The sequence below is a fragment of the Melanotaenia boesemani genome, chromosome 12 (assembly GCF_017639745.1).
Source record: "Melanotaenia boesemani isolate fMelBoe1 chromosome 12, fMelBoe1.pri, whole genome shotgun sequence".
NCBI lineage: Eukaryota > Metazoa > Chordata > Actinopteri > Atheriniformes > Melanotaeniidae > Melanotaenia > Melanotaenia boesemani.
The window spans coordinates 16,150,946-16,177,121 of record NC_055693.1 but is presented as its reverse complement, the minus strand read 5'-3'; the positions used below and the strand labels follow the sequence as shown (position 1 = coordinate 16,177,121).

The 26,176-nt window shown below is 38.4% G+C and overlaps 1 protein-coding gene across 3 annotated transcripts; it reads left to right on the top strand.

Annotated features, from left to right (window-relative positions):
• Positions 1-25,213, top strand: frmpd4 (FERM and PDZ domain containing 4). Of its 3 annotated transcripts, none has more exons than XM_042001651.1 (17): positions 1-372; positions 7,070-7,186; positions 13,000-13,160; positions 13,459-13,561; positions 14,105-14,150; positions 15,061-15,165; positions 16,193-16,300; positions 16,681-16,812; positions 17,489-17,608; positions 17,824-17,960; positions 18,255-18,381; positions 18,603-18,692; positions 18,794-18,976; positions 19,119-19,239; positions 19,333-20,304; positions 21,780-22,955; positions 23,464-25,213. In XM_042001651.1, the coding sequence occupies exons 1-17, from the start codon at positions 332-334 to the stop codon at positions 24,726-24,728; spliced, it is 5,004 nt and encodes a 1,667-aa protein (XP_041857585.1). In that variant the 5' UTR covers positions 1-331; the 3' UTR covers positions 24,729-25,213. The 3 variants fall into 3 exon arrangements, with proteins under 3 accessions (XP_041857585.1, XP_041857587.1, XP_041857586.1); XM_042001653.1 differs by having other exon boundaries at positions 23,459-23,545; XM_042001652.1 differs by lacking the exons at positions 1-372; positions 7,070-7,186 and adding an exon at positions 7,389-7,600.
• Positions 25,214-26,176: the final 963 nt, after the last annotated feature.

The following is a 26,176-nucleotide window of genomic DNA, read 5'->3' as shown; positions in this document are numbered from 1 at the left end:
TCCTGCACATCATTCCACTGCGATGGAAATTAAATGAAGGTGGCTTAACGCAGCTAACAGAGGCATGCTTTGAAGGATGTTACCAAAGGAAGCTGCGCTGCCAGATCCTTTTCCATGGGCTGTGGATTTGTGCTGCTGAGGCGAGGACACAGCAATCACTCAGCCATGCAGAGGCTCAGACAACAGGACTAATCTCTCCACCTGACTTGTGGGAGCTCCACTTTGTTTTTTCTAAATTATTTATTCCACATTGCCAAAGACAAAGCTGGACAATGGAGCCAGAGTGAAGAGGAATTCTAGTGTGTAGCCTTGACTGCAGTCTGAAGCACACATGGATGTGTTCAGCTTTGTGAAGATGCCAAAGCTGTCAGGGTGAGTCCGCTATATATTTGCCTGCCTGTGGATGTGTCTGTTGGTTTTCTGGAAGATGCTGTTTCAAATGTTCGAAGGCATGATTTTGAGAATGGCACAGGAATCATATGTGGAACCATGGGATTAAAAATGCTGAGTTATTGATTGCTCAGGGGAGCAAGTTGTGCAGTCATGTATGATGTGAAATGAATGAGCAAGTGAGGTAGATGGAAGTGGGGGTGGGAAAGCTGATGTGATTCATGGATCTAAACTGTCTATATCAAGTTCACATGCTTTTCATGGACTGAAGAGAGGCGTTATGGTTCTATTGCTTAAGTATTTGCAGTGCAGTGTCACACACACACATAAACACAAATATATATATATATATATATATATATATATATATATATATGGCAATGCAGTTTTTTTTTCAAATGCACTCCAGTTAGAGGTAAATGAGTGAAGCAAATGGCATAAATAATTTTGTGAGTCCTTACAAAAGTGAGATAATATAAACCTGTCTTACACTGATAATCACACATGATGTACTAATGATTGGTCATGTTTTCATACACATGGTCTTAATAGGATATACAACTACAGTTGGTATAAAACACTTTGAATGTTTTACAACAAAAATGACAGATTTCATCCCTATTTCTTTTAAAATTTTAGTGAGTGAGAGAATTGAAAACATTATATTAAACTAAGTCCTGAAGAATTCATTCATTGCTAAGGCTGACAACTCACTTCATACACCCATGGGTCTACTAGTGGACATTAATCCACCCAGGGGATTTGCCTCAGTCAGAAACAACAGGCCACTGCTGGTGGGGAGAAAAGCTGCTCGCAAACCGGAGACACTATATGTGACACATATACTCTGTGTCACAGGAATGCCCATTCGGGACATATAATCTCACATATGAGTCATCAACTCAATGCACTAGCAGATTTTTTATGTTGTTTTTTTTAGTTCATTTGTTTGTTTTATGATAGGAGAACAGATCAATAGAAAATAGCAAAACATGCCACCAATAGTTAATTTCTGCTGTATGCAATTAACAACTCATTTTTAAAGAAATTCATAAGGAAATCAAACAGGTAGCAGTGATTTTCCATTATGTGATAGCAACATTGTTTCCCAGTTAGTGCCCCATCCACAGCAGCATGTATGATGTAGCTCCCAGTGGACTACAAACGTCACTGCATCCTGTCACTGTTAATAATGCCACACTGCTGTCCCTGATTAGAAGTTGCTACTGCTACAATGTTTTTTATATGTTGGTTTGTTTTTTGTCTGTTTTTCTCCCTTTCGACTGCCAGCAAGAATTTAAGTCATCAGGCTAGTGTTATGCTAAGCTCGATAGAACAGTTTCCAGAGGAACCCAGTGCATTTACATGGAGAGCTACAATAAAGGGAACGTTTCCCTTCACTGTCTCTTCCTCCTGCTTTGCAACACCCCCAGACGTGTCTGCTGTCAGAAACAAAAGCTTATTCTTTCTTTCATTTCATTCTTTGTTTTGTTAAAATCTAGCCAGTATTTTTATTTTTTGAAGTTCTTTTATCAAAAGATAACAAATTCCCCCTCCTTATTTTCTTCTCCCTGACAAACTTTGAGCCATTTGACCAAAGCTTTTTTAACTGCTTAGTTCTTTCCATGTACAACTTGGCCTTAAAATACTTCTAAGTGCTCTTAGTCTTTTGAAATATTCCTTCGGCATTATAAACAGTATTTCAACAACAGTACTGTGGTGATAATGAGCGTCAGTTTTTACCGGCTTGCCAAACTAAGTTGGATTGGTGAAGTGCAGGTGTGCAAAAGCATGCATGTTATGAGTATTAAGAATAAATAAATAAATACATGAAAATATTATTTTTAGTGAACCTTACATAAATAATAGCATTAAATATTTTGGTAGAACTGTAGAAAAGTGTTTTTTCTAAACAATAATTTGAAATAAGCTTTAAAGCTACTCATGCTGAACTGTGTGACTTTCTGCTAGTGCTGCTTGCTTGCTTCATTTCTCCCTTTTTTAACAGAAAAGAAAAAAAAATCTACGATCAAACCTATTGTTTAACATGTTTTGACAGCAAAGTTTTTACACAGGAAATCACTGGTCTGCACAGAAATTGATTAGCCTAAATGCTCATCAGAGTATACACAAATCAAAATATCTGTCATACTTAGATGTTGAAAATAGAAGCTCTCATGGAGGAGTAGATCAGAAATGACTCTGGGTCAGAAACAGGAACCAGCTGGCCGTTGGATGAAGTTGCAACCATTAATTTTGTAGTCCTTTGAAGTGTTTAGCATAAAACCAGCAAGGATCACAAAGGGGTGCAGGAGAATCTATGTCTAGTTCAGTGCCCACAGGGTGAGTTCATTACTACATCCGGTCAATGTTTTGTGCTGATTGCCTGGACAAAATGCACTCTAATAATCAAATTACAAAGAAAACACAGATATCTTTCTTTGGTTTTACATATTATTTTATAACTTTTTGGAAATTCTGAATTACAGTCACTTGATTTGCCTAGTAATCCCTTAAGTTGGGTTACAGCCACCTATACTGTATACCAAGGTTTCAAATGGTAACTGTTTTGTTAGATAACGATATTTTGCTGTTTGCCAGGTAAAGTAGAGACAGTGGGGCAGTGAGGCTCCCTCGCTCATCATAAAATAGCAGGAGGATCATAGTGGGTGGGCTGTTTTCCAGATGCTGCTTTATTTCCACCCAAAAGAGATTAACTAACCAAAAATCTTTATATATATATATATATAGAGGCACCAGAGAGCTGCTCAGGATAGTGCAGTTGCCCATGGCAACAATATCAGTGCTTACCAAGACAAACACAGAAATACAATATTCAGTTGGAATAATAGAAAACACAGACACTCTAAATGTGAAGTGAGTGCTGCTGTGCAGAAGATTTCAGTAATACTGTAAACTGACACTACGAGGCACAAAGTACAGGTTCTAGTCTTTCAGGCATCTAAACTGGATGAGTTGATGTGATCATACTTGCCTAATAAAAAAACATAATTTTGCATATCAGGCAAAAAGAGTGTTTTGTCCTCATCATCTAAGCTGATGTGATGTAAAGAGTCAGAAAATGTACATCAACAGCAGCATAAAACTAAGCAACCTATAGCATTGCTGTGTGCCCAGTAGCATCCCTGAAATCTCTTTCAGCCCTCACATTTACAGTGACATTTAAATAGCAACACGCAATGTAAATTGCAGTTTTGGACCATGTTCTACGATGCTGCCATATTGACCTAAGGCTTAGAGCCGTGGCGTTGGCTGGAGAAGTCAAGCAGAGGGCAGCTGCTCTCTGAAACGAAAGGCAGTGTCGATGTGCCATCAACAGGATTGAGGCAGTCTCTCTGAAAGGAGAAGAGGAAGAAAGCCTTTAATCAGAGAGGTTCCTCTTTGTCTGAGCTGCTTCTCTGCACCTCTCCCCATCCTCCTTCCAGGAGACACTCATTTCTGTCTCCCAGCAGATTTCATATCCAAACAGAATCACATTAGCAATATGTCTGCATAAATGTCTGTTTAATTCAAGAGCACTAAGAAAGTAGTATGACAGCCTCCTCACGATGCATCTCCAGTCATTTTTGCAACTCTTCCTAACACACAAGGAGGTTTGAACATTGACCTTTTTAATGCATCTTCAAGAACAATGATCACTGACTGACAAGAAATGCATGAAGATTTGATATTGCTTATTCTCTTGAAGCCTGGTTATGTAATTGTGAAAGTATTATTGTATGAAGTGTGTACATGTGTGTATTTACACGACAGACACTGTAGTGAATCTGGAAACATAAGATCTCAATATTTAATCACAGAAAGTAGCTGCATCAATTGAAAATGTGATGTTTCATACATGATTGCATATGCAAAGGAAAACTAAAATTACCATGGGTTTCTTAACCTGGGTTTATTCCCTTGTGTCTTGCTCAATGCGTGCTGGGAAAGCTGTAAAAATCAAAAAGGGAATGCAGAGTTTGGTCCTCTGGCCCTCAGCATATAAAAGTCACTTGCTGCCACGTGCAAATAGCCACTGCCCAAGGAAGTAAGTAGCTGCAATACCTCATGAAGACAATGCATATCTTGTACTGTGTATGCATAATAGCAGACATGTGGTACCACAATGTGGTTTCATATGGCCAACTCTTGTGGAGAATGTCATTGTCAATTATTCAAACTAACTTGAGTGTCTGTGTTGGAAGGGAGCCTTCTCAGCTGTGGCCTTGTCTATAATGCATAGTCACTTCCTTCATTATCAGGATTTCAACCTTTGCTTGACAACAGAATGCTTCTTTTCAGAGAGATGGAAGAGAAAGTGAACTACTGTGATAAAGCATAGAATCACTTTTGGTCATGCAGATTTTATGAGGGACCAAAAACTGATCTTGTCCCACATATCTCAGAGAGTACAATTAAATTTCTAACTGCAATATCTGTTCATCTTGATGATGATATGAAGACTGATACACAAGTGTAGAAAATTGCATGGTAATCGGCCAGTTGAGGTAATAAAGTGCTGCTAGTTGCGTTGGTAGCAAAGGCAGAGTGCTAATGTGCTTTATTGATTGTTAATTTAACAAACAAGGAGGTTCTCTTCCTTTTCCTTTTGGCATTAATGTCTTTTGAAGATAACTGTTTGGTTGCTACCAGAAAGTAGAGCAAGACAAATCTAAACACTTGTTAAATATAGAAATGCCATCATACATTTTAGCCTTTTAAGCAAATTGTGCTTAAATAAATCCTTCAGGAACCTACATTGCCTCCCATTTCTTCTTGTAATTGTTTTATTCTGACTCTTGGGTAACCTGTTCATGAATTGTGTAGCATGGCTTGCCTACTTGGCGCTTGATTACTTAGTCCGATGTGACCATTCCGGCATTATTTATTAATGCTTGATGAGGAAGATCAGTTTCAGTGTCCACCAGCGGGTGAAACCCTTTCAGCCTCTCTGTTGAGCTGGAATGCTGCGACTCAGCGGCATAATGCACCTCCCATCTGCAGACAGAAGAAATCAAAGATCACAGTATCTGTCACTGTGCTGTTAATACAGAAACACTGAGGCTGATCGACAGAAAATGGATTTTTTGGACCAGTTTGGAAGTTCAAATACATATTTTGAAGGCACTTCAGCTGAACCTGTAAGTATGAAACACTTTATGATGTCAAGCATATCAGTGCTGAAGGTATAATCTTAAAAAATGCTGTCATTATGGCACTTCATTTATAAGCAGGAGCTATGTATTTGTTTTTCTCCTGACTTAAATGTAGAAAAAAAATGGTCCTGTATATTTTAAACACTGCTTGCTGTAGCATGGCTGTTGGTTTAATGTTAGTACTCATGAAAAAGATGAACATGGCTCCAACAGTGTCACACAGCATCAGATGAGCTGCAGGAAATGTTCTAAATATACAACATCGAAGCCTCTACTCAGTTAATGTACTGTAGGTCAAATAAATCCATATCTATGTGGAAACATTAATACCCCCAAACACAAACAGGAAAAAAATCTGATTGTTTTCTGTGTTCAGAGGCCTTAAAATGTCATGCACAAATGAAAAACAGCATTTTATTTTACCATTGTTTTCATGAATTAGTGGTGGTTATACGCACTCACTAGCACTTAAGAGATTTTTCTTATTAGTCTAAGTTGCTTTAACTAATGCTGCATTGTTTTGTAATTGACTGACCATCTGAAAGTAGTTTCACAATCATTTGTCACTTCTTTATAGCTTATAGACTGTGCTGATAAATTGGCAACACTTTGTTTATATCTCATGAAATGGACACGTGAGCCTAAGCAAACACATACTAAGAGACAATCTTATGCAGATAAATAAGCATGGCATGCACAATTTATTATCATCGGTACAGTAACTGGGGAAACATTTAGAAGGAAAGAAAGAGAGGGTTTGAATAATGAATGCGAAGAGCCCTGTTACACAGCAGACAAGCCTTTGAAGTGACATAACTTACTGCCACTGCTTTCATAGCATCGCTAGTGTGCAGACACAAAGACGGAGATAAAGAGAACAAAAGAAATGGGGGGCAGGCATAAAGACGGAAATGTTTTAACCAGTCACAGTCTTCCAGAATACCTGCACTCTTTCAACTTGTGGCATAGGCAAAGGACTGTGCAAAAGTGTGTTTTGTCCATAAAAATCTGAAAATTAGTTGAAGCTGAGATTTAGACAGCTGCTGTTTTTTTTAACTTATAGGCTACAACTGACAGTTTTGTGTGAAATAGTTCTGATTATATTGTCAAATAAAGTTTATCAGATCATCTTGACATTGAGAAACCCAAATCAGTACTTTATAAGAGAATTCCTCTGGGCTGCTTTTATAAAGAATGTCCTGACATCTAGCAATTAAACCAATTTCATGCCTCTCAAAGCACAAGAGTGAGGCATGACAACTCTGCCTGTGTGTCTAGCTTATGTAATTAATTTGATTTGTATTCACTGAGTGAACTATGCCTATGGAACATTGTTTATCACGCTGGAATTGGGCAATCTCTCATCACTTGACTTGAACCGCTTCGTAATGCAATTTATTTATAGCTACTGTGATTCAATGATCTTTTGGGCAAATATTATTTTATTCTCGTAATAAAACCCCATCGTTTGATACAGCATGCAAAACATTTGCTTGAATTTTTTCTTGTATCTGCCTTTACAGCCACAGGACCAAATCCTCAGGCTGGCTGCCCCCTTCAGGGACCTGGAGTGCTTCACAGGGACCTCCAAATGGATGGGACATGGGCACCAATAGAGAGGGGCGTGACTGCTACATCAAGTAAGTGCCCTGTGTTTAAAGAAACTGAGGGGGAGCTTTCTCCATCCCAGATGTTTCAGACGCTTTGCCAACCTGTGATTATTCCAGCCACGTCACTGCCTGCACACTGTCTCCATCGGAGCATTCAGAATACTGATTTTCTGCTGCCGACGCTGCTGCGCACACTCTGCCCCTGCCGACTCTTACTCTCTCACGCTCTCATACACCCACAAAGCTCCTCATGCAGTCGCCCAAATGCAGAAGAGGACTTTAGAGAGTGTAAGTGTGTGAGCTGCCGCAGCTGATGAATTTCACCTGCACAGGATCTTGTTTTGATCCAAGACTCTTCATGTTCTTCAGAGGATGCCTGGGTTATTGTGTCATCATCCTAATTGATCCTTTGTGAGAGGCATTTTTGGAAATCTGTGCAGGCAGGTAAAAAGACCGTTTCTTTTTTTTTTTTTTTTTATGTTTGTGTGCGTAGCAGTGTAACAAGTGAGTGTTTTAGCTACTCTGTTGATGTGGCTGGCTTTTATAGTTCTTTATCTCAAGTATTATGTGCAAAATGCAGTATTTTAGAGAGTGTTGCTGTGCCAACTGTTTTTCCAATATTTGCACCTTTCATTTATTCACAAGATTGCTAACTGATTTCACTGAAGTTAGAATGCAATCGGAAAACAAAGACCACTCAAGTACATGACATTGTAGATTACTTGGCTGGTGTACAGAATAAAAGGAGAGCACTTGTCACACATGGGTTATAGCATGAGAAGCGTGATGTCAGAGGAGTTATATAAGAAGTAAGGAGCAGTGAAAGTGCTGGATGCAGAGTGAGTCTGCATGAGGCAGATCATGGAGGCTGCTTGGCTCCAGCTTTTCCTTTTTAAATTTGAGAAAGACTCATGAATAATCAAATGTCTCTTCCTGTGACTGTCTGTGGCTACTTGTGCTAGTTTGTGCTGTTTTGGCTCCGGGGTGCAGATCCCGAATTGTTGTGTTTCTCAGTGGAACACATGCCTAGTCTGCGTGACGGGAGCACATGAATAAAGCAGAAGGCATTTAATATTTACAATTTCACACACAGGTTTTAGGATTTTTAATGTGCTTTATCAACCACTGTAAAAACAGAAAGGAGCTTATCAGAGTGGGTTAATTTCGGCCAAATAGAAAACTAATTCTCAAAGCCTTCGATGGGACAGTATCAATTTCTCTTAAATATGCCACTATACTGTGTACCAAAGGTCAGAGCATAAACTGACTTTATCAAAATATTTACAAGATTTAGGAGATTCAGGAGGTTTAGATGTTTGTGACCTGAGAGGGACACACATAACCTCCTCAAATTCAAAAAATGATTAATTTAATCAAAGCAGGCTTCTGGAAAAGGAGTAACAGGATATTGCTTTTGGTAATAGGCTTACTCTTTCTGATATTACTTTGGACTACTTTATAAAAAACATCTTGCAAGAAAATACTTGCAAATACTTTTCTACAATGAGAATCAGGCCAACAATTCTTGCTGCCCGTTGCTGTTCAGTTTATTTGCTGTAAAGATCTCAGCGTGATTCGTGATTTCTATATTGAGTTGTACGGAGCTACGCTAGAAGCTAATGAGTATGATTAGGGAGCGTAAGATGCATGGCTGTCCGCATAATGGGAATCTAGCCATGTTTAGCAGGTGGCTGTGCTGGGGAGGGAACTGCACTCTTCCTGAATGCACAGGTCCATATGGTTTTGATCTGTGCACAATCTGTTATGTTTGTCATTTAAAGGCAAAAACTGACACACTAAAGCAAACTAACTGCGTCTTAAGGATTTTCCTAAATTCAAATGCATAGATGTGGTATACAGTGACTGTTCTTGTTGACCGAATGTTTTACTTGGTGTTTATTCCTCAGGAGATGTATTCAATGTTTTATGTTGCAGTGGCACAGTGGAGGACAAAATGTGTCTTTTTAAGAGCAAATTACAGATAATTGCATGTAAATTATGATATTTGTTTGACTTTTAAGTGCATTACTTTAGAATGTATGATATTCTGGGCTCATCTTTCATTGCAGGAAACTAAAGGTTACATGTCCCAATAGGCTGCTACTTTTGCATACTGTTATAAAATGTATTAAATAAACCACAGAAACAACTTCTCATCTATTTCAAAAATGTTATTTGACTGTGAATGAAATGATTTTTCATATTTTTGTCCTAAAAATTGTGGAATGGTTGCTTCACTTATGATAATAACAAGTAAATAAGACATACTTGTGTAGAGGCAGCTGGATCTCTGTAAATGCTGCTAAAATGTGATGAAGTTCATGGTGCCAGAAGTTGACATTGTGGCATAGGGATTCATAAATCTCAGTCTTGTTTGATAACAATGTTCAAAATATTGTCTATATTTCTTTCCTACTTGCTAATCTAACCCCATGACACCAGTATGATAAAATATCTCTATATTTGGGGCAAAAATAGTTATCAATTATCAAAATATTTGTACTTTTCCTTTCCATGAGACCATGGAAGTTTTGTAATTCTATCTGATTAAACATCTCACACTTGGCAGGTTAATAACATGGGGGGTATAAAAAAAGCATCTCAGAGAAGTTGAGTCTTTCAAACATAAAGATCAAGAGGAGTTCAACACCATGTTATAGACCCAATCGCAAAAGAATTTATCAGTTTAGCAGTAAGATCTCTCAGCTCTCTAAATCTGAAGATTTTCACAACTTCATCATCCACAGTAAATGATATAGAATACACACACACACACACACACACACACACACACACACACACACACACACACACACACACACACACACACACACTCACACACACACACAAAACTGACAGGAATGTGAGCTAAGGACAAAGCTGAGGCCGGTACTATGATTGTGATCTTTGGGAAATAAAAACAGACATGGTTCTGTGCTGGAAATAAGCTTAGCAACACCTCTAAAAGCCTTTGATAGTTAACACAGTTCAAGGCAGAGGTTAGTTTGCTTTCAGCAGTGCACGTTTGTCTGTTTGTGTCTGTTAACAACATTACTCAAAAAATAAGTTATTGATTTTGATGAAATTTTCAGGAAATTTCTGAAATGAAATAAGAAACAACTGATTAAAATCTGGGGGTGATCTGAATCACTGTGTTGATCCAGGATTTTTTTCATCACAGTAGATGATCCAACATTTATTTATTTATTTTACCCAGATCATGTTGATATTCTGGATCTGGTGATCCAGAAGGTTAGAATTAGGGTGTACTGGGTGAGCCATTGGGCCTTTTGGGGTTATTCTCAGTGACCCTCTGGCCATTTTCTAAGTGCTTGTAGTTTTAAATTAAACTAAAATGCTGTATCCTCCAAGCTAAAGAAGGCTGGCGCAAAGGCCAGCATCCATATAGTGGGGAGCATTAATAGTGTGTTAGTGATTTAGAGAAACTGGCCAAACGGATAAAGAAGACTGGCTGTATTCTGGGGACAGTTCCTGAGCCATTAGAACCAAATTTTACACAAGCTTAACAACATAACAGACAACACTGCAGGGTCCAGAGGACCAATATAAAAGGCCATTCTTACAATTTGGAGTAGCTTTACATCATGGCTCCATGAGTTAGACTATCTGACTAACTAAATAATTAAATTACTACCTAAATAAATTAATGTGTTAATTAATTTCCCTTTTGGATTAATTAAGTATCATTCAATTCAAGCACAAGGATAAATGTCAAATCTTGTTATGCAGGCTTTTTTTAGGCTTTTTGCTTAGTTTAGACACACAATGTAAAACAAAATTTCACATAAATTGCACATAAAAGAGTCTAATCTGGCCTGCCAACAAAAAAGTTTGATCTGCTAAACTACTGAAATCCAAAAATCTAGGAAGGGAAGGACATTTCACTTTTAAAAAGCTGTTAGACTTTTCCGTTCCCAGATTTTTAAAAGTTAAAAGAAAACAAATGATTATTCCCACTGAAAGAAAATGAGGTTGCAACACTGCAGCCTGATATTGTATACCTAGTAGACATAGTCTCCAGCACCTTAAAAGTCATCCAACAGTTTTATGCAAGAATAAAAGACAATCCCTGTTTTAAGATCTGATTATAAATTAATACGGCATGCACATGCCTGATCAATGTGACCATTATATGGCTTTGGGCAGTGTCATTTTTAATTAAACCAAAGTGGATAATGTCTTGATTACATGTACTGTGGCTTGTTTATAACACTTAATATGAGCATATGTTATCATTTAGAGTGGCACATTACTTGGCCAGGTCATGTTTGCAAATGAGAACTGGTTCTCAAACATTTTTTACCTGGTTAAATAAAGGTTAAAAAAAAAAAAAAAAAAACTTTTAGGCATTCGATTGATTAAAAAAAAAACAAAGAAAAAAAAAACAACATAATAATACTGATCCAATGGCAGCAACCACGTACCAGCATGTGAAATCAAATAAATAGATATTTTTTACTGTACAAAATGAACTGCTTTTAAATTGAGCTTTAATATATAAGGGAGGGGGTAGGGAGAGGTATAGGAGCTTTGTGATTTGTAGAACAAGCCAGACGGATTTATGTAAAGCATCTTAATTGTAAGAAATATTGGTGTTGCTGTAGAGACAAAGCTTTTTAAATCAAACAGTACAGTAGCACGCAGAATGTTTTTGTTTTGTCTCAGGTTACTGTCGCTCTGTTTTTAATCATGCCTGATTCAGCCTAGTTTGTTGGATTTTGTATGAAGGGCACCATATGGTTCGTGTGGTTCAAACATCTCTGCACTGTTTGGTATTAGATGTAGAAGTATGAATCCTTCACTGCCACTTTATGAACGCCCACTAGAACTAGACCAATTTTTAGTGACTGGTAATATATATATTTTTTCTTTTGTATATGGTATACTGAAGGGTTAAGCATATTTATATATATTTCCAACACCTATAATCTAAATCCTAATGGTAGATCACATGGCTTTTAGTCTAAGAAGGAGCAGCTGAATTCTCCCTCAAAATATTACCTGACAATCACCAAACAGCTTTGAACTTGTTACCCTTGTGTCAGTATTTTCATGGTATTGTGAATGCATCTGACAGATCTAACTGTGTCTTTGTACCATGAAAGATTAATTGTTGGTATTTAGTGGTGAATAGAATGTGTTTCAAGAATAACTGTGAATTACACATTGTCTGCCCACGGCTTTAATTAACCAACACTGTTGGCACCATACGGAGTTACCGCTGCTGCTGCTGCTGCTGCTTTTGCAGCCGAGGAGAGCAAAGAAAGATTGTAAAAATTCACATCAAATAATACTTTAAAGTTGCATCCAGTTTGTGCATATCAAATAAATGATTAATTACATAATGCAAAATATAGAAAATTCTTATTATTTTCTGTATGTCTATATGTTTCTGATTATATTTATTTATTCTCATCTTTATATGTGTTTAACTTTAGGTTCTCCATGTAATTTAGACTTTTGTAGTTTTTTGTTTAAAAAAATATCATGTGCCTACTAAATAGCAGAAAATTAAGATTGTCTGAACAATAGTCACACAAGCCAATAACCAAATTGTCAGATATTCCACTTAAATTGGGATAAACAAGAGAAATTTTGGAAACTGTCTCACTGTGAAATGTGAAAATTTTTACTTAATGCAAATTTTTCAGATCCAGTTGATTAATTAACATAATGGATGCATAAAAAGGTCTATTTGATCTGTATGTACAACCGATTTAATAAAGCAGGGTCTAAAAGTGCATTAACATTCAACACCTCACAAAAGCTTTTAATGATGTAGCAACAATGACCAGGAAGTATTCTCTTTATCATTCCATCAGCCACGTCTCCCAGAGCAACTCCCTGGAGGAAGTTCGTCTGGAAGGAGACAAGCTTGTGCCACCAACGCCCCGGAAGGTGGAGATGAGGCGGGACCCCGTGCTTGGCTTTGGATTTGTGGCAGGCAGTGAGAAACCTGTGGTGGTCCGTTCAGTCACACCAGGTAAATTGACCAAGCAGCAACGTGAGCTCTACAACTAGTGACTCATTCAATCCACAACTTTTTACTGTGTCAACACGAGATGAAATACACCTTAAATGGAGCTAGGAAGAAAAATAAATAAATAAAAAAAACAGAGGCAGTAGTTTGCGTGGATGATTCACCGATTTTAACAGCCGTCTATGAGTACGCTTTCATTACAGCTTTAAGCCCCCAAGACTTGATACAAAGAAAATCGAGAAAAATGCAGAGGCTGTGCACAGTATGTGTGCCTGAAGTGCTGTTTGTTTTGCTTTGGCAGGGGGTCCATCAGAAGGCAAGCTGATCCCAGGGGACGAGATCATCATGATTAATGATGAGCAAGTCAGTTCAGCACCCAGAGAGAGGGTTATTGATCTCGTCAGGTAAGACAGCTGCTTGATAGTGAAGCTGTTCAAATTAAATACAGAAAAAAAACTGCTTAATGTTAATTCTGAAATCATCCAGTGTATAACCCCCCTTCAGGGGATGTGTCTACTTTATATAAAGTATACACACTAAACCCATTTCTTTCAGCTGGATAGATATGACGTGTTATTTTAGCCACCTCCACCGTTCGCCGTGATTTAGCTGTACGCTGTTGGTGATGCTTTTTTGAGCATCTCATTAGATTAATTTCACAGTCACAGCTGAGTGGCTAACTGTGAGTGTTTGGTCCTTGTATGACCTGTGCAGCAATCTGTAAACAGTACAGGGACTAATGCCCACATGGCCACTCCTTTACAGCTCTCATGGCCTTGAACGGGCTCTGTCTCTGTAACATAATTCATCCCTACAACAGTAAAATAGGGTTGACAGGAGCGCCAAAGGAACACAGTTTTTTTTTTTTCTATTTGTTTTACTTCTGTTATTATTAACAAATGGTCACTGAAAAAAATCTTTCATATCTTTTTATTTGTGTCCCACAGGAGCTGCAAGGAGTCCATATTACTGACCGTGGTTCAGCCGTATCCAGTGAGTTTCTAAGATGAAGATGAATGAAGTCAAGTGTATGCCATTAGGCTGTTTCTGTGTTTGAAAGTGATTATTTTGTTGATTCTCTGAAAGCAGGACATCAATCATGCCATATGTGTGTGCTGGCACCATATCAGTTACTTCTTAACAAAGTGTTAGAGCCTGAATAACTAAAAGGAAGTCCAGTTGACACAGCATTTATGACTTCTCAAGTGTTGCAGACTTAGAATATCACAAGTCCTCGTATGAATCTGCCACATCAACATTTCCTCAAGTCACAGAGCACCAGATGGTGGGGAACATGTAGTGCCAGAAACATATACTCTATGACGCCTTGGTTTAAAGCTCACATAATAAGTTGGTGGAAATGGAATTATGCTTGAATTCCCTCCAAAAGTAGAATTAGGGTTACAAACACATGAATGGAGGCTCTCATAATAGAAAATGTATCCTGTGCTATTTCATGTGTGGCCAGAATCCCATGTTAAAATCTGATTAATTTTACCATGCAACAATCACCCAGTCATCATGGATTTTCATGGTTCTATCTTTTCAGTCTCATTATTTTAGATTTTCAGCATGATGAGTCTAAGTCTTTAAAATTAACCACTAAATAACTGGCAAAACTTGAATAAGATTTAGGAGCAAGATATTATATACTTCAGTGCAGGGATACATAGACCAAGCACTTATAATCCAGCCTGTATTTACTTCTGTTTACAGGGAGTTTCTTTGCAGTGACATAATGGCATTGGGGTTTTATTCCCTCTCACACTCTTACAAAGTGCTACCTTAATTGTATCAGTAATAAGTGGAGTAATGGAAGGCTCATGTGGGAAAAAAAAAAAAATTTTGAAGGAGCCAATAATTCTTTACATAATTTTTCTTTTTCTTTTTTCCCTCCAAAAAGTCACCAAAATCTGCATTCATCAGTGCAGCCAAAAAGGCCAAGTTAAAGACTAATCCTGTTAAAGTCCGCTTCGCTGAAGAGGTCATCATCAATGGACAGGTCCCAGTAAGTCACACTGATTCATTCTGTGCACATCAAGCTACTGAATGAGAAATTACAGACAGAAAGTTTGAATTCATCAAGCTGGAGATTAGTGCAACCATTGAAAAATAAAGGAAAAATAAACTTTTTCCACAACCATCATTTGAAGTGCGTGTGTAAGCAATGCGTGTGATTGATTGAAAAAGCAGACCCTCTCACAGAGCTTCTCCAAACTACTGAGTGAGTCACACATGCATGGACGCTTAAAAAACACACACAAAAAAAACAGCTAAAATAGGGAAGCAACTGTTAGTTTATATTACTGTCGCTAGTTTGATAGCTCAAAATGTCATTGGAAGTAATACAATACAAAAATGTAAATAGATAAGAGGAAACATAAATATTTGATACAAGAGTTAGTTACTGTCTTTCCAAGAGAAAAGAGGGTCAAACGATCTAATTCCCATGTAGCGTGAGAATCTCATGAGCTTTAAAGTGAGGTCGATTGAGTTGTCTTGGACAGTCAGGCATGATGTTGTTTCCAGTCTTTTAATGTATTTATTTATTTGTATATATTTTACCTTTATAACTCTTGAAATGTAAAGTATCTTTTCAAAAAGCGTCCATGGCCAAAATAACACAATTACAGTAACAGTACAATAGATATATAACCTCAGAATATTAAATCAGCACAGTTGTTGCAGTCTTAATGGGAGCATAACTGTCAATCATAATAATTAGAACCAGGCATGCAGTATTTACCTCTATGAACTTAAAAATATTCTTAAAGCTCAGCATATCTGAATGCTTTATTTCTTTAGTTCAGAGCTGGCAAATCAAGGAAAGTTAGCTGTGATTTGCTTCAGGCCATACAGAAATGAGAATATTTTGGCCAGAAAGTCATTGAATTGTTCCTTTAATTTTACTTCCACTTACGATATGTCCTATAATTACAGGATTTCCCACCCCTCTTTGATGCATGACAGTATATAAAAGGCCTACTAGTCAGAAAAAATTAGATTTTCTGACATCATTCTTATTTTATCCTTAGGAAACTGTAAAGGACAACTCCCTTCTTTTCATGCCAAATGTTCTGAAAGTATACCTGGAGAATGGGCAGACTAAATCATTTAAATTTGACAGCAACACATCCATTAAGGTAGGTGCCGGGAAGAATCTCCTTTCACTGGGAAATGCTGTTATGTAATCTAAAGTGATGCTCAGTGTGTTCATTATGAAGTGTGGCTTTTTCTTTTATCTATGGCTTTTTGAACTTCTACTTAACTGAAGTTGTGACTTTTTTAAAAAAGCAGTTGGAGCATATTTACCTATTGAACAGAGGGAACATATTCACATTTGCATTATTTTTTTTTCTCTATTGCAGCTGGGATTATGATTGCATGCTGAAAAATGCTCATGTTTTTATTATGCTAGGCTGTAAAAATGACGTATGGTTATGCCATTGAGCTGAACACAGATAAGCTGCTGCATCTGCACAGTTCTCATGTTGTATTAACTATGACATTGTCCATGTGAAAGGACGTCATCTTGACCCTGCAAGAAAAGCTATCCATTAAGAGCATCGAGCACTTCTCTCTGATGCTTGAGCAAAGAGCTGAGGGCTCTGCCAGCAAACTCATGCTCCTGCATGAGCAGGAGATGCTAACTCAGGTGAGATTTCCTTTGTTGGATGCTGCTAAACTCAGAAAAAAATAACATGTACAAGTTTGACCATTGAAATATAGCAATGCATCTCTTTTATGAGCACATTAATTAAAAAGATGATGCCAGAAGACATTAGCGTAGCTAACCCCAGCATAAACCAGGAAACGCCGCTCCCAGCCAAGCAAGGCATCTACTTAAACAAAATAACTTTTTTTTTTTATTTATTTATTATTTTTTTTTACTTTAGGTAGGCTGGATTTAAATTAAACAAGATGTGTTTAAAAATTCAACACATTCATGAATTAAATACTATTTTTTTTAAACAAGCAGATAAAGTTATTTTGTGTGCGTGTGAGTGTCATGCAAACTAAGCATTGCCTAGCTTTAGCTACTGAATATGTGTACACATTATTTATATGTGGTATTGATCTTTTCATCCATAGTAACCCTCAAAGATTGAAAGATTTAAATACCTATTCCCAAAATGTCAGTTATTTCCTCGAATGAGTATAAATACAGGACATTGATTCTGACAAATTTCTCAAGTTTGCGTATACTTTGATGAACCCAGAGGTTTAGCACTGTCCATGTTCATCAGACTGCAGACGCTTGTTGTAAGATATGCTATAAATGCAAACACCTGAAGACTAATGGACCTCCCTATCTTGTATTTATGCTCTAGGTGACACAAAGGCCAGGGTCACATAAGATGAAGTGCTTCTTTCGAATCACTTTTGTTCCAAAGGATCCCGTGGACCTACTTAGGAGAGACGCAGTAGCCTTTGAGTATCTCTACGTTCAGGTGAATATATAAAAATTCTTCTTTTTTTTTTGGTGGAATTAAAAATTTCTCATGTCATGTTTGCAGTATGGGATATTAGAATTCATCAGGGCTTGGAGGTAGAATTAGAAAACACTCACCACAGGAGTGTTGTTGTGTTGCTGTCTTGTATTTCATGACAAGAAGAGTGACTAAGTGTAACCTCTCCCTGTCCTCTCCCTCTCTGCCTCACCCAGAGCTGCAATGATGTGGTATTGGAGAGATTTGGGTCAGAGCTGAAATACGACACAGCGCTACGTCTGGCTGCCCTGCAAATGTATATTCTAACCATCAATACCAAGCAGTCCCAGAAAGTTTCCCTGAAGTATATTGAGTAAGTAGATTGGATTTCACTGTATATTGTTTTGCTGAAATTTCAAGCATGTCTTCAAACATTGAGCCACTTTTTTTCTGTTTAATAACTTACACTAGCCATAAAGGACACAGCTAAACCCAGAGTGCTATTAAACAAATAACCTCACTTACATTATTCTGCCCTAAAACTTGGCTTTACGATTATTCTAATTGTATCTAGTCTATCAGTGCACTAGCTCTGTGTGAAGTAAATCCATCACCAGTCAAGAATGATTATTTTACTGTTTTGATGAATTGAATTGTGTATCTGCAGGAAGGAGTGGGGCCTGGCGTTGTTTCTGCCTCCTGCAGTACTGTCTAGCATGAAAGAGAAGAATATCAAAAAAGCCCTCACCCACATCCTCAAAACCAACCAAAACCTGGTACCACCTGGTAAAAAGGTACAGACATATTTCTTCATTTGTCTTTTCATGTGTGCTCCTGTTCTGTATTTTTTGCTCCACATCTGACTCTTGGCTGACCTCTTGTGGAGACTAAGTTTCATAGTAGTGGTGAAAAGTGGTTGTTTTAACAGCACTTCTTTTTATTTCTGCTGTCAGTAGCTTGTTTAAGTTTTCCAGTTTGTGTCTTATCCTATGTTTCTTGCTTTTCCCCTTCCTAGCTGACTGCCTTGCAGGCAAAGGTCCATTATCTCAAGTATCTCAGTGACTTGAGGCTTTATGGAGGACGTGTGTTTAAATCCACGCTAATTGTAAGCACAACTATCTTGTAGCCCTGCATGTTCAGCTAGAGTCACATGTTGTTCAGTTACAGACAAACAATAAAGTATGTGGTGTCTCTTCCTTTTTACAGCAAGGCGAGAAGCACACAGAAGTGACATTGCTGGTTGGGCCTAAATATGGTATCAGTCATGTGATAAACACCAAAACAAACCTGGTGGCACTTTTGGCCGACTTCAGTCATGTCAACCGCATTGAGATGTACTCAGAGGACGAAAACAAAGTTAGGGTGGAACTACATGTTCTGGATGTTAAGGTTAACAAACATTTCTACATTTTCTGTGGTTTTGTCCTTACACCAGCAAGTATGTTCAACAATTGTTTTAACCTCACTGTGCAGCCTCACCTTCTCTTTACTTTTGTGTTCATCATCATCTGATTATCTTCCTCTTTCACAGCCCATCACTCTCTTAATGGAGTCTGTTGATGCAATGAATCTAGCCTGTTTGACAGCTGGCTATTACAGATTACTTGTGGACTCTCGACGCTCCATCTTCAATGTGGCCAAAAACACAGACGGTAAGAAAAAAAGTTGGCCTTAAATCATTTTATCGTGACCAAGCAGAATGTCTTTAAATATACGTGTTAAATTTTTTTGGTTCCTCTTTGCAGGCAATGCAGGAAGAATGAAGCAAAATTACCAAGCCACTGAGAGCGCATACAGCATACCACATAAAGGATGTGAAGATAGAAGCAGTCTGAGGTGTAGCCAAGATTATTCTGACCAGGAGTGTGAATACCTCGACCACAGCAGATGTGAAGGCCAACCTGTATATGTAACTGAGATCCACCAGCCCCAGCACACAGTTCATATGGCAGAGAGAGCAGAGTACTGCAGAATCCCTTGTACCCAAACTTACCTCAACATCCCAAGGCCCAAACCCCAAGACCCCTCCAGAAATGCAAAAGTCTCCTTCATATTTGGGGACCCTCCTTTGGACAGTGTAAACCCCCAAAATCTGGGCTACCAGAGACTGATGGATGAATGCCCAGAGACTGCAGACAATCACAGCCACATGTACAGGCGCCTCGAGGAAGACTATAAAATGATGGATGCCATAGAGGATGGATATCCGTACTCCACCAAAATCTTTGGTCCTACTGAGTGCATCGAGGAGCCACTGCTGCATGATATCTGCTACGCAGAGACAACAGATGATGCAGAAGATGAAGATGACATCAGCTGTGAGGAAGATGTTGTGATGAGTGACATTGACAAGCCTACATTGCTCTCGCTCTCAGGGTCCAGCGATGACATCATTGACTTGACCTCCCTCCCTCCACCACCGGAAGTTAATGATGAGGAGGACAATGACGTGCTGCTGCACTCTTTGAATATGGCCATTGCTGCTCCTCCTCCTGGTTTCAGGGATAGCTCCGATGAGGATGAACAACAGGGAGCTGGGATTCGGGCCCACGGGGCCAGCAATGATATTCCAGTGTCTCTAATAGATTCGGTGCCCACCCATGGAGCAGAGGGCCCCAGGGAGCCTCTGAACGATGCAATGGTGTCCACCTTACAGGCACTCGAGGCCCTTGCGGCTTCTGAAGAACAGAGTCCAGCACAATCAGAGAGTAGCACAGGTTCTTCTTATACTATTGTAACATTCATCCATTAACATCACACATACTCTTGCCATTTATATTTGATTTGTTATTTTTTTTTGTTTTGTTTTGTTTTTTCAATAAAGCCCATTGTTCTATGTTTCCATTTGTGAGTACATTTGTGTTCATTATTGTGTCATTCATTTTGTTTTGTTTCATTTGTTTTCTCGTTTGCACACAAAGTAATATAACAAGTTTGCTAATACCAAAAACTTACAGAAAAAAAATATACATATATATTAATAAATAGTCATCTACTGACATGACCAAAATTATTGGTACCCTTTTATTTAAATATAAACAAAAATGCAATTTTATTTTAAATTTGTTGTGAATTTTTCTAGCCTGGTTTTAATCTAGTAGTTTGAATGTTCCTATTCCCTCAGGTGGAATAGGGGTCCCATCCCATCCCCCCATACTCCATTAGCTCTTTCTGTAATGTTGGGTTAGATTAGGATCAGGACTTTAAAAAGGTTCTATCTTTCCTTCTCATGTGTTCTTTGGTGCTTTAAGACACATGTTCTTGGCCATAATGCTGCTGGTTTATTTGAAACTGAGACTGGGCTTTCTAAAATGAGGAAATGAGGAAGATATTGTCATTCATTTTCTGAGCTCCACACATATGATGGCGTTCTGTAACATGTAATCATTTTATGTGTGACATTCTCCAGAAGTCAGTATGACCTGTCAATACAAATATCAACAAACAAAATCTTTTCTTTATATATTTCTCTTTTGAAATTAGTGTCTTTTGGATCAGTTTCTATGGAGCTTGCTATCTTTAAAAAAGGAAAAAAAAATAGATGATTTGGTGAGACACCCATGATCTCAGATTTCCTGACTCTGTCGTTAGGTGCGGTTAGTTGATTGTCTCTTCTTCCTCATGTGCAGTGTGGAGCAAACAACAAGATGAAACAACTAAATTATCGCTCATCCATTTCAACAGGCTCACTGAATAATGAAATGATAGTAGTGATCATAAGACTGACCATCATTTTATTGTATTTGAAGACAGTTATCTGCTTCAAATAACATACAACTCTTTCTTTTATGGTCATCTCTAAGGGGTATCAATAACTTTGTCTATATATATAAATATATATTTAAAATATATTTTTCAGAGAAAGCATGTGTATTGCACTGCTTTTTTTCCAGTTTTTATCACAAATCAAAGGCATGCAAGTTTGCATGCCAGATAAAATTTCAGTACTTAAAAGAAACAGCTGTGTATGTTTCAGTGAGGTGGGAGGTTACCAAAGAGTGTATTTGACTAATTTCAAATTTCAGTTTTAAGGTGGAGTCATTTTGTGTAATGGTTTATATTTGTTATTGTCTGTGTCATTTACATGTTAAATTACACTGTAATTGCCATTAATTATAGCCTATACACTCTAACATTTCTCATGTACTTCTGATCAAATTTTTAATTATTGTTGTCTTTCTGATGTACGCAGGTGTTGAAATATCACGAGCATTTAGTCCCGAGTCTTCTGATTCTGGCAATGAGACAAACTCTTCTGAGATGACAGAGAGCTCCGAGTTGGCCACTGCTCAGAGACAATCAGAGAACCACCTGAGAATGCATGTAGCCATGGCAGAAGGACACCATGCTATGATTGAGGAAAAGACAGAGGTGAGCACACCTAGTGATGAGCATCAGGAGGAGGAGGCGAAATCTTCTGCTGTCGCCTCCTCACCAATGTTTCACTCAGATGGTGGTGAGATGGAACCAGAGACTATGGAAATAAAATCAGTTAGTGAGTATTTTACTAAGATGCACATGGGCTCAGTGATGAGCAGACAGAGAGGAAAACAGAAGGAGACGGAGAACAGAATCCAAGGAGATTCATGCAATTTCTCTGATAAATCACACATGACATCTCAAGATTCGGCTAAAGAGGAGCCCCCTCATCTCGTTGGGAAGTATAACGCTTTCACTGTGAGAGATTCCTATTACATGAATCAACTTGATCTGGGGCGAACTCACTGTAAAGACAGGCATCAAAAATGGCAGCAGAGAGTACCGGGAAACAAAATGGCAGAGAATCTCGCTCCAGAATGTGTGAATGACTCACAGGCTTCCCACGCAAACAGGCTCACAGCAAAGGGAGAGAAACAAGACTTAGATGAAAGAAGCCAACAGTTAAATGCCCATCTCCTCTCTCCATCCAAAGGGCCTGTCTCTGCAGAGAGTGATGCCACTTTGCAGGATAATGAGCAGCAGCAGATAAAACTTCCACAGTCAGAACAAGATGTGGCACGGTTATACGAATACCATGTGAGCAAACGAATGTCATCAATACAAAGTGAAGGTGTTCATTCTCTCCAAAGCTCACAGTGTTCTTCCATAGATGCTGGTTGCAGCACTGGAAGCAGCAGCTGTGTCACTCCTATGGACTCTCCCCTTTGTGCCACAGACAACGTGCATGTACTGTCAGAGTCCTCGCTTAAGGGGCTGAATTATGTTTCTGCTGAGGAGAAGGCATATGGAGCCCCACTGCAGGGAAAAGTTGGCCATCCAATAGACTCCACCTTGCTGAGGAAGATCCATGCAGCTACCAGTGCCGAACCTGGGTTTGGGAGCCAACGGGACAGTAGTACCAGAATACCCAAGATAAAAGAAACCACAGGTAAGACTAAACAGCAAGGTGTTCCTTCTAATTTCTTTTCGTTTCACTGTATAAAAAAGAATGGTCATCAGTTCTAGAAAATAAGCACCCAATTACAAAGATTTTCTCTCTTTTTTGTAGTATTATCCAGCTTTATAGACAGTTTGTTATTTTTTTCTCAATTTGAGATAGATGTGTCTGAAGTAAGGCAATGATTCTGCTTGTGTGTGTTGACCTAAAATGAGCTTTTAAGGTGCTTGAGGGTAGATTTTGGCCCAGTTGCTAGAATAAAGTGTGAAAATATTGCATATTTAAAAACCAAACGAAGTCATCTCAGTGTTTCAGAAACTAATGTTATTCCCATGTTATTGTCTCCATAAAATTCTAACAATGTAAACTATCACTCTTTTTGCCACTTAAAAAAGAAAAAAGAATTGGGATATCTGGATAACACAACAAAGAAGCATTTTTGTTGCTGTCAGGGAAATGCTTAACAGTTCTCTTTGTTTTCCTACTACCCCTAGTGTAGCTTGCACACAGCTGAAGAAGGCTGGGAAAGAGTCATCTTTAGCTCTCTGTAATGAGACTGGAACCACCACCACAATCATGTCACCTTCATCATTACAAAGTAGCACAGAGCCCAGCGGGCTAACACTGGCCAGCCCTCAGCCTGACCCAAAGGCTCTGGCTTTCCCCTCAAGTGGATCATCATGTGACACAACAACAGACAGCCTCAGGAAGCCACGCGGGGTTCAGAAGCTCAGGAGGAGCTGGAGCACCTTCTTACCAGGTTCCAGGAGTTTAGAAGCACTGATAGAAAAGACCAAAGCCACACTTGCTGGGAAGAATGATAATCAAAATATGCAGTCTCAAGATCCCCCAAATGTGCAGAGGGATATCTCTGCCAAAACCCTTCCCAAAAGCATTTCCCAGGGTTCAGTCGCCTCTAATTCATCTGGTAAAATGCAGCTAACAGATCCCACACAGTTCCTGCCAGAGTCAACAGCTCCAAAGTTGGATGCAGGAACATGGAGGTGTCGTGGGCCATTCAGTCACTGTTTCCTTAAGAGAAAGTCAAACACCCATGGTAGTGATGGAGATAGAGAGGTGCTTTCACATGCTTTGTTCTCTCACAGCTCAGTTTCTTTCAGTAGAAAGGAAAAGCTGGTCCTCAAAGCAGAAAATAAAGCTAAGCACAGCAGTACGCCCACGTCTATGAATGACATGAGCCTCAAAGAAAGACTAGCTCATATAAATTCAATGAAGGGAAAAACCTACAGCCTTCACACAGGGTTTGCACTTGCACAGAAGGATGCCTTAGAGATGATCAGTGTGTTGCAAAGCAGTGTGAGACATAAGTCCAGAGGTGACGTACCGGAGGTCAACGAGGCTGACATGCAAACATTCTCTCAGCTGCTTTTCATGCAGGCCAAAGTTCTGAATAGCTCCTGTAGTCAGATGGCCACAGAGTACAGCAGCCCGGAGGAGTTGCTGCTCACTCTGACACACAGCTTCCACACACTCTGTTGCTTAACCCAAGCCTGCATGTCACTAGTGGAAGGCCTGAGTGCCGAGAGTGAACGGAGTGAGGTGGTAGCCAAAGTGGATGAAGTCATTATGAACTACACATGTCTGCTAAAAGCTGCTGAGGCGGCTGCAGGAGGTTCCCCCGGTGACCAAAGTGTGAATGCATTGACACATTACTCTGCCACCATGTCTGCTATTATAAACACACTAACTCACTCACTGAAAGCACTGCTCAACAAAAAACTGTCATTTTGTTCTGATTATTGATTTTAAAGCCATACATAAGAGACATGGGTTTAACAACCAATGTGAACTGCTGTGAAAAAAATCTTGCCTTGTGTATACAATATTTTATTATGTAAAGAAAAAATAAAACTATATGAATTAAAGTTTTAAATAAATTATATTAAGGCCTCTATAAAAAAAAATATATGACCCCCATCAAATATATTACCTATTATTACATAATGAGAATTATTTAAAAGATTTATTGATTTTATTAGGAATTTAATCTTTAAATTATCACAATTTCATGTACTTTGTTTATAAATTGTAAAAAGACATTTGTTGGAGAAATCAATTCATTATATATGAAGCTCTAGACAAATCATTTCACAGCACCTGATGTTATAAAACTAAAGAAACATGTAACTTTTTCATTTGCTGATTCACTTGATTTAATGACTACTTTACACATGAACACAGTACTTTCCTGTTATTTTTGTCAGTATCATTAAAAAAATTTAAAACTTCTAAAAGCCTTCTCCAATTATTTTGTCAGTTTTGGCTTCAAGTCAACCAATTCTCCTGATTATACAAGTTTGTTCCAAAAATTGCAACTCTCTGTACAGAAAAGTTGCTTGACCTAAGTTTGTTTCTGTGTTTAAGAATTCATGATTTTAACATTCCCTCAAGCCTGAGTGGTGGTAATGCTTTTTGCATTAATGATGATGGTCTGTTTCACTTTTCATGCAGAAGAGTGTTTGCACAATGCAATGTATGAGAGTAGTACAGCACATATTGCATTGCATGTCTGAGTAAAACATGTTCCATGCTAGCAACTCTGTGAGGCTAATAGCACAGAGCTGGGAGCTAAATACTAACCTTAGCATACTACCATACCATGCCAGTAATTTTGATATTTACCAGGTGTTGAACATATTCACCTTCATTGTTTAATATGAAGACTTGGGTCAGTAAAACTATAGCTTATACCAAATAACTTGTTGCCCTGTACTAACAGAGTTAGCTTTCCCGGTCTGGGTGCAAATTCATGCAAGATGGAAATTCACTGTAACAACAAACACAAATAGATGTCTTGCTCATTTATAGGAAGATTATGTACCAAAAGTGATGACTGCTTAAAGATGGGATATAGAAGCAAGGGTCATGTGAGACTGGCAGATATTGGTTTACTCAGTGAAGTTATGTCTCCACTGGCTTCAGGCTGCTAAGAAACAGATTGGTGTACAAGATAGATTTTTTTGTTGTTGTTTTGTTTTTAAATCGAATTAATAGTTTTTTGTTACTCTCTTAATTCACCCTTCTCCACCCACTCTGATATTTCTGGCATCATACTGTAGTACTGCTCGTTGTACAGAGTATACAAGCGTACCAGCTGGTCCTGGCATTAGATTCTATTTTGCGGCATTGTTTGGTCCTTTTCAATACTACAATATTTTATTTTTTTTAAAAATACATGAATAAAACTAACA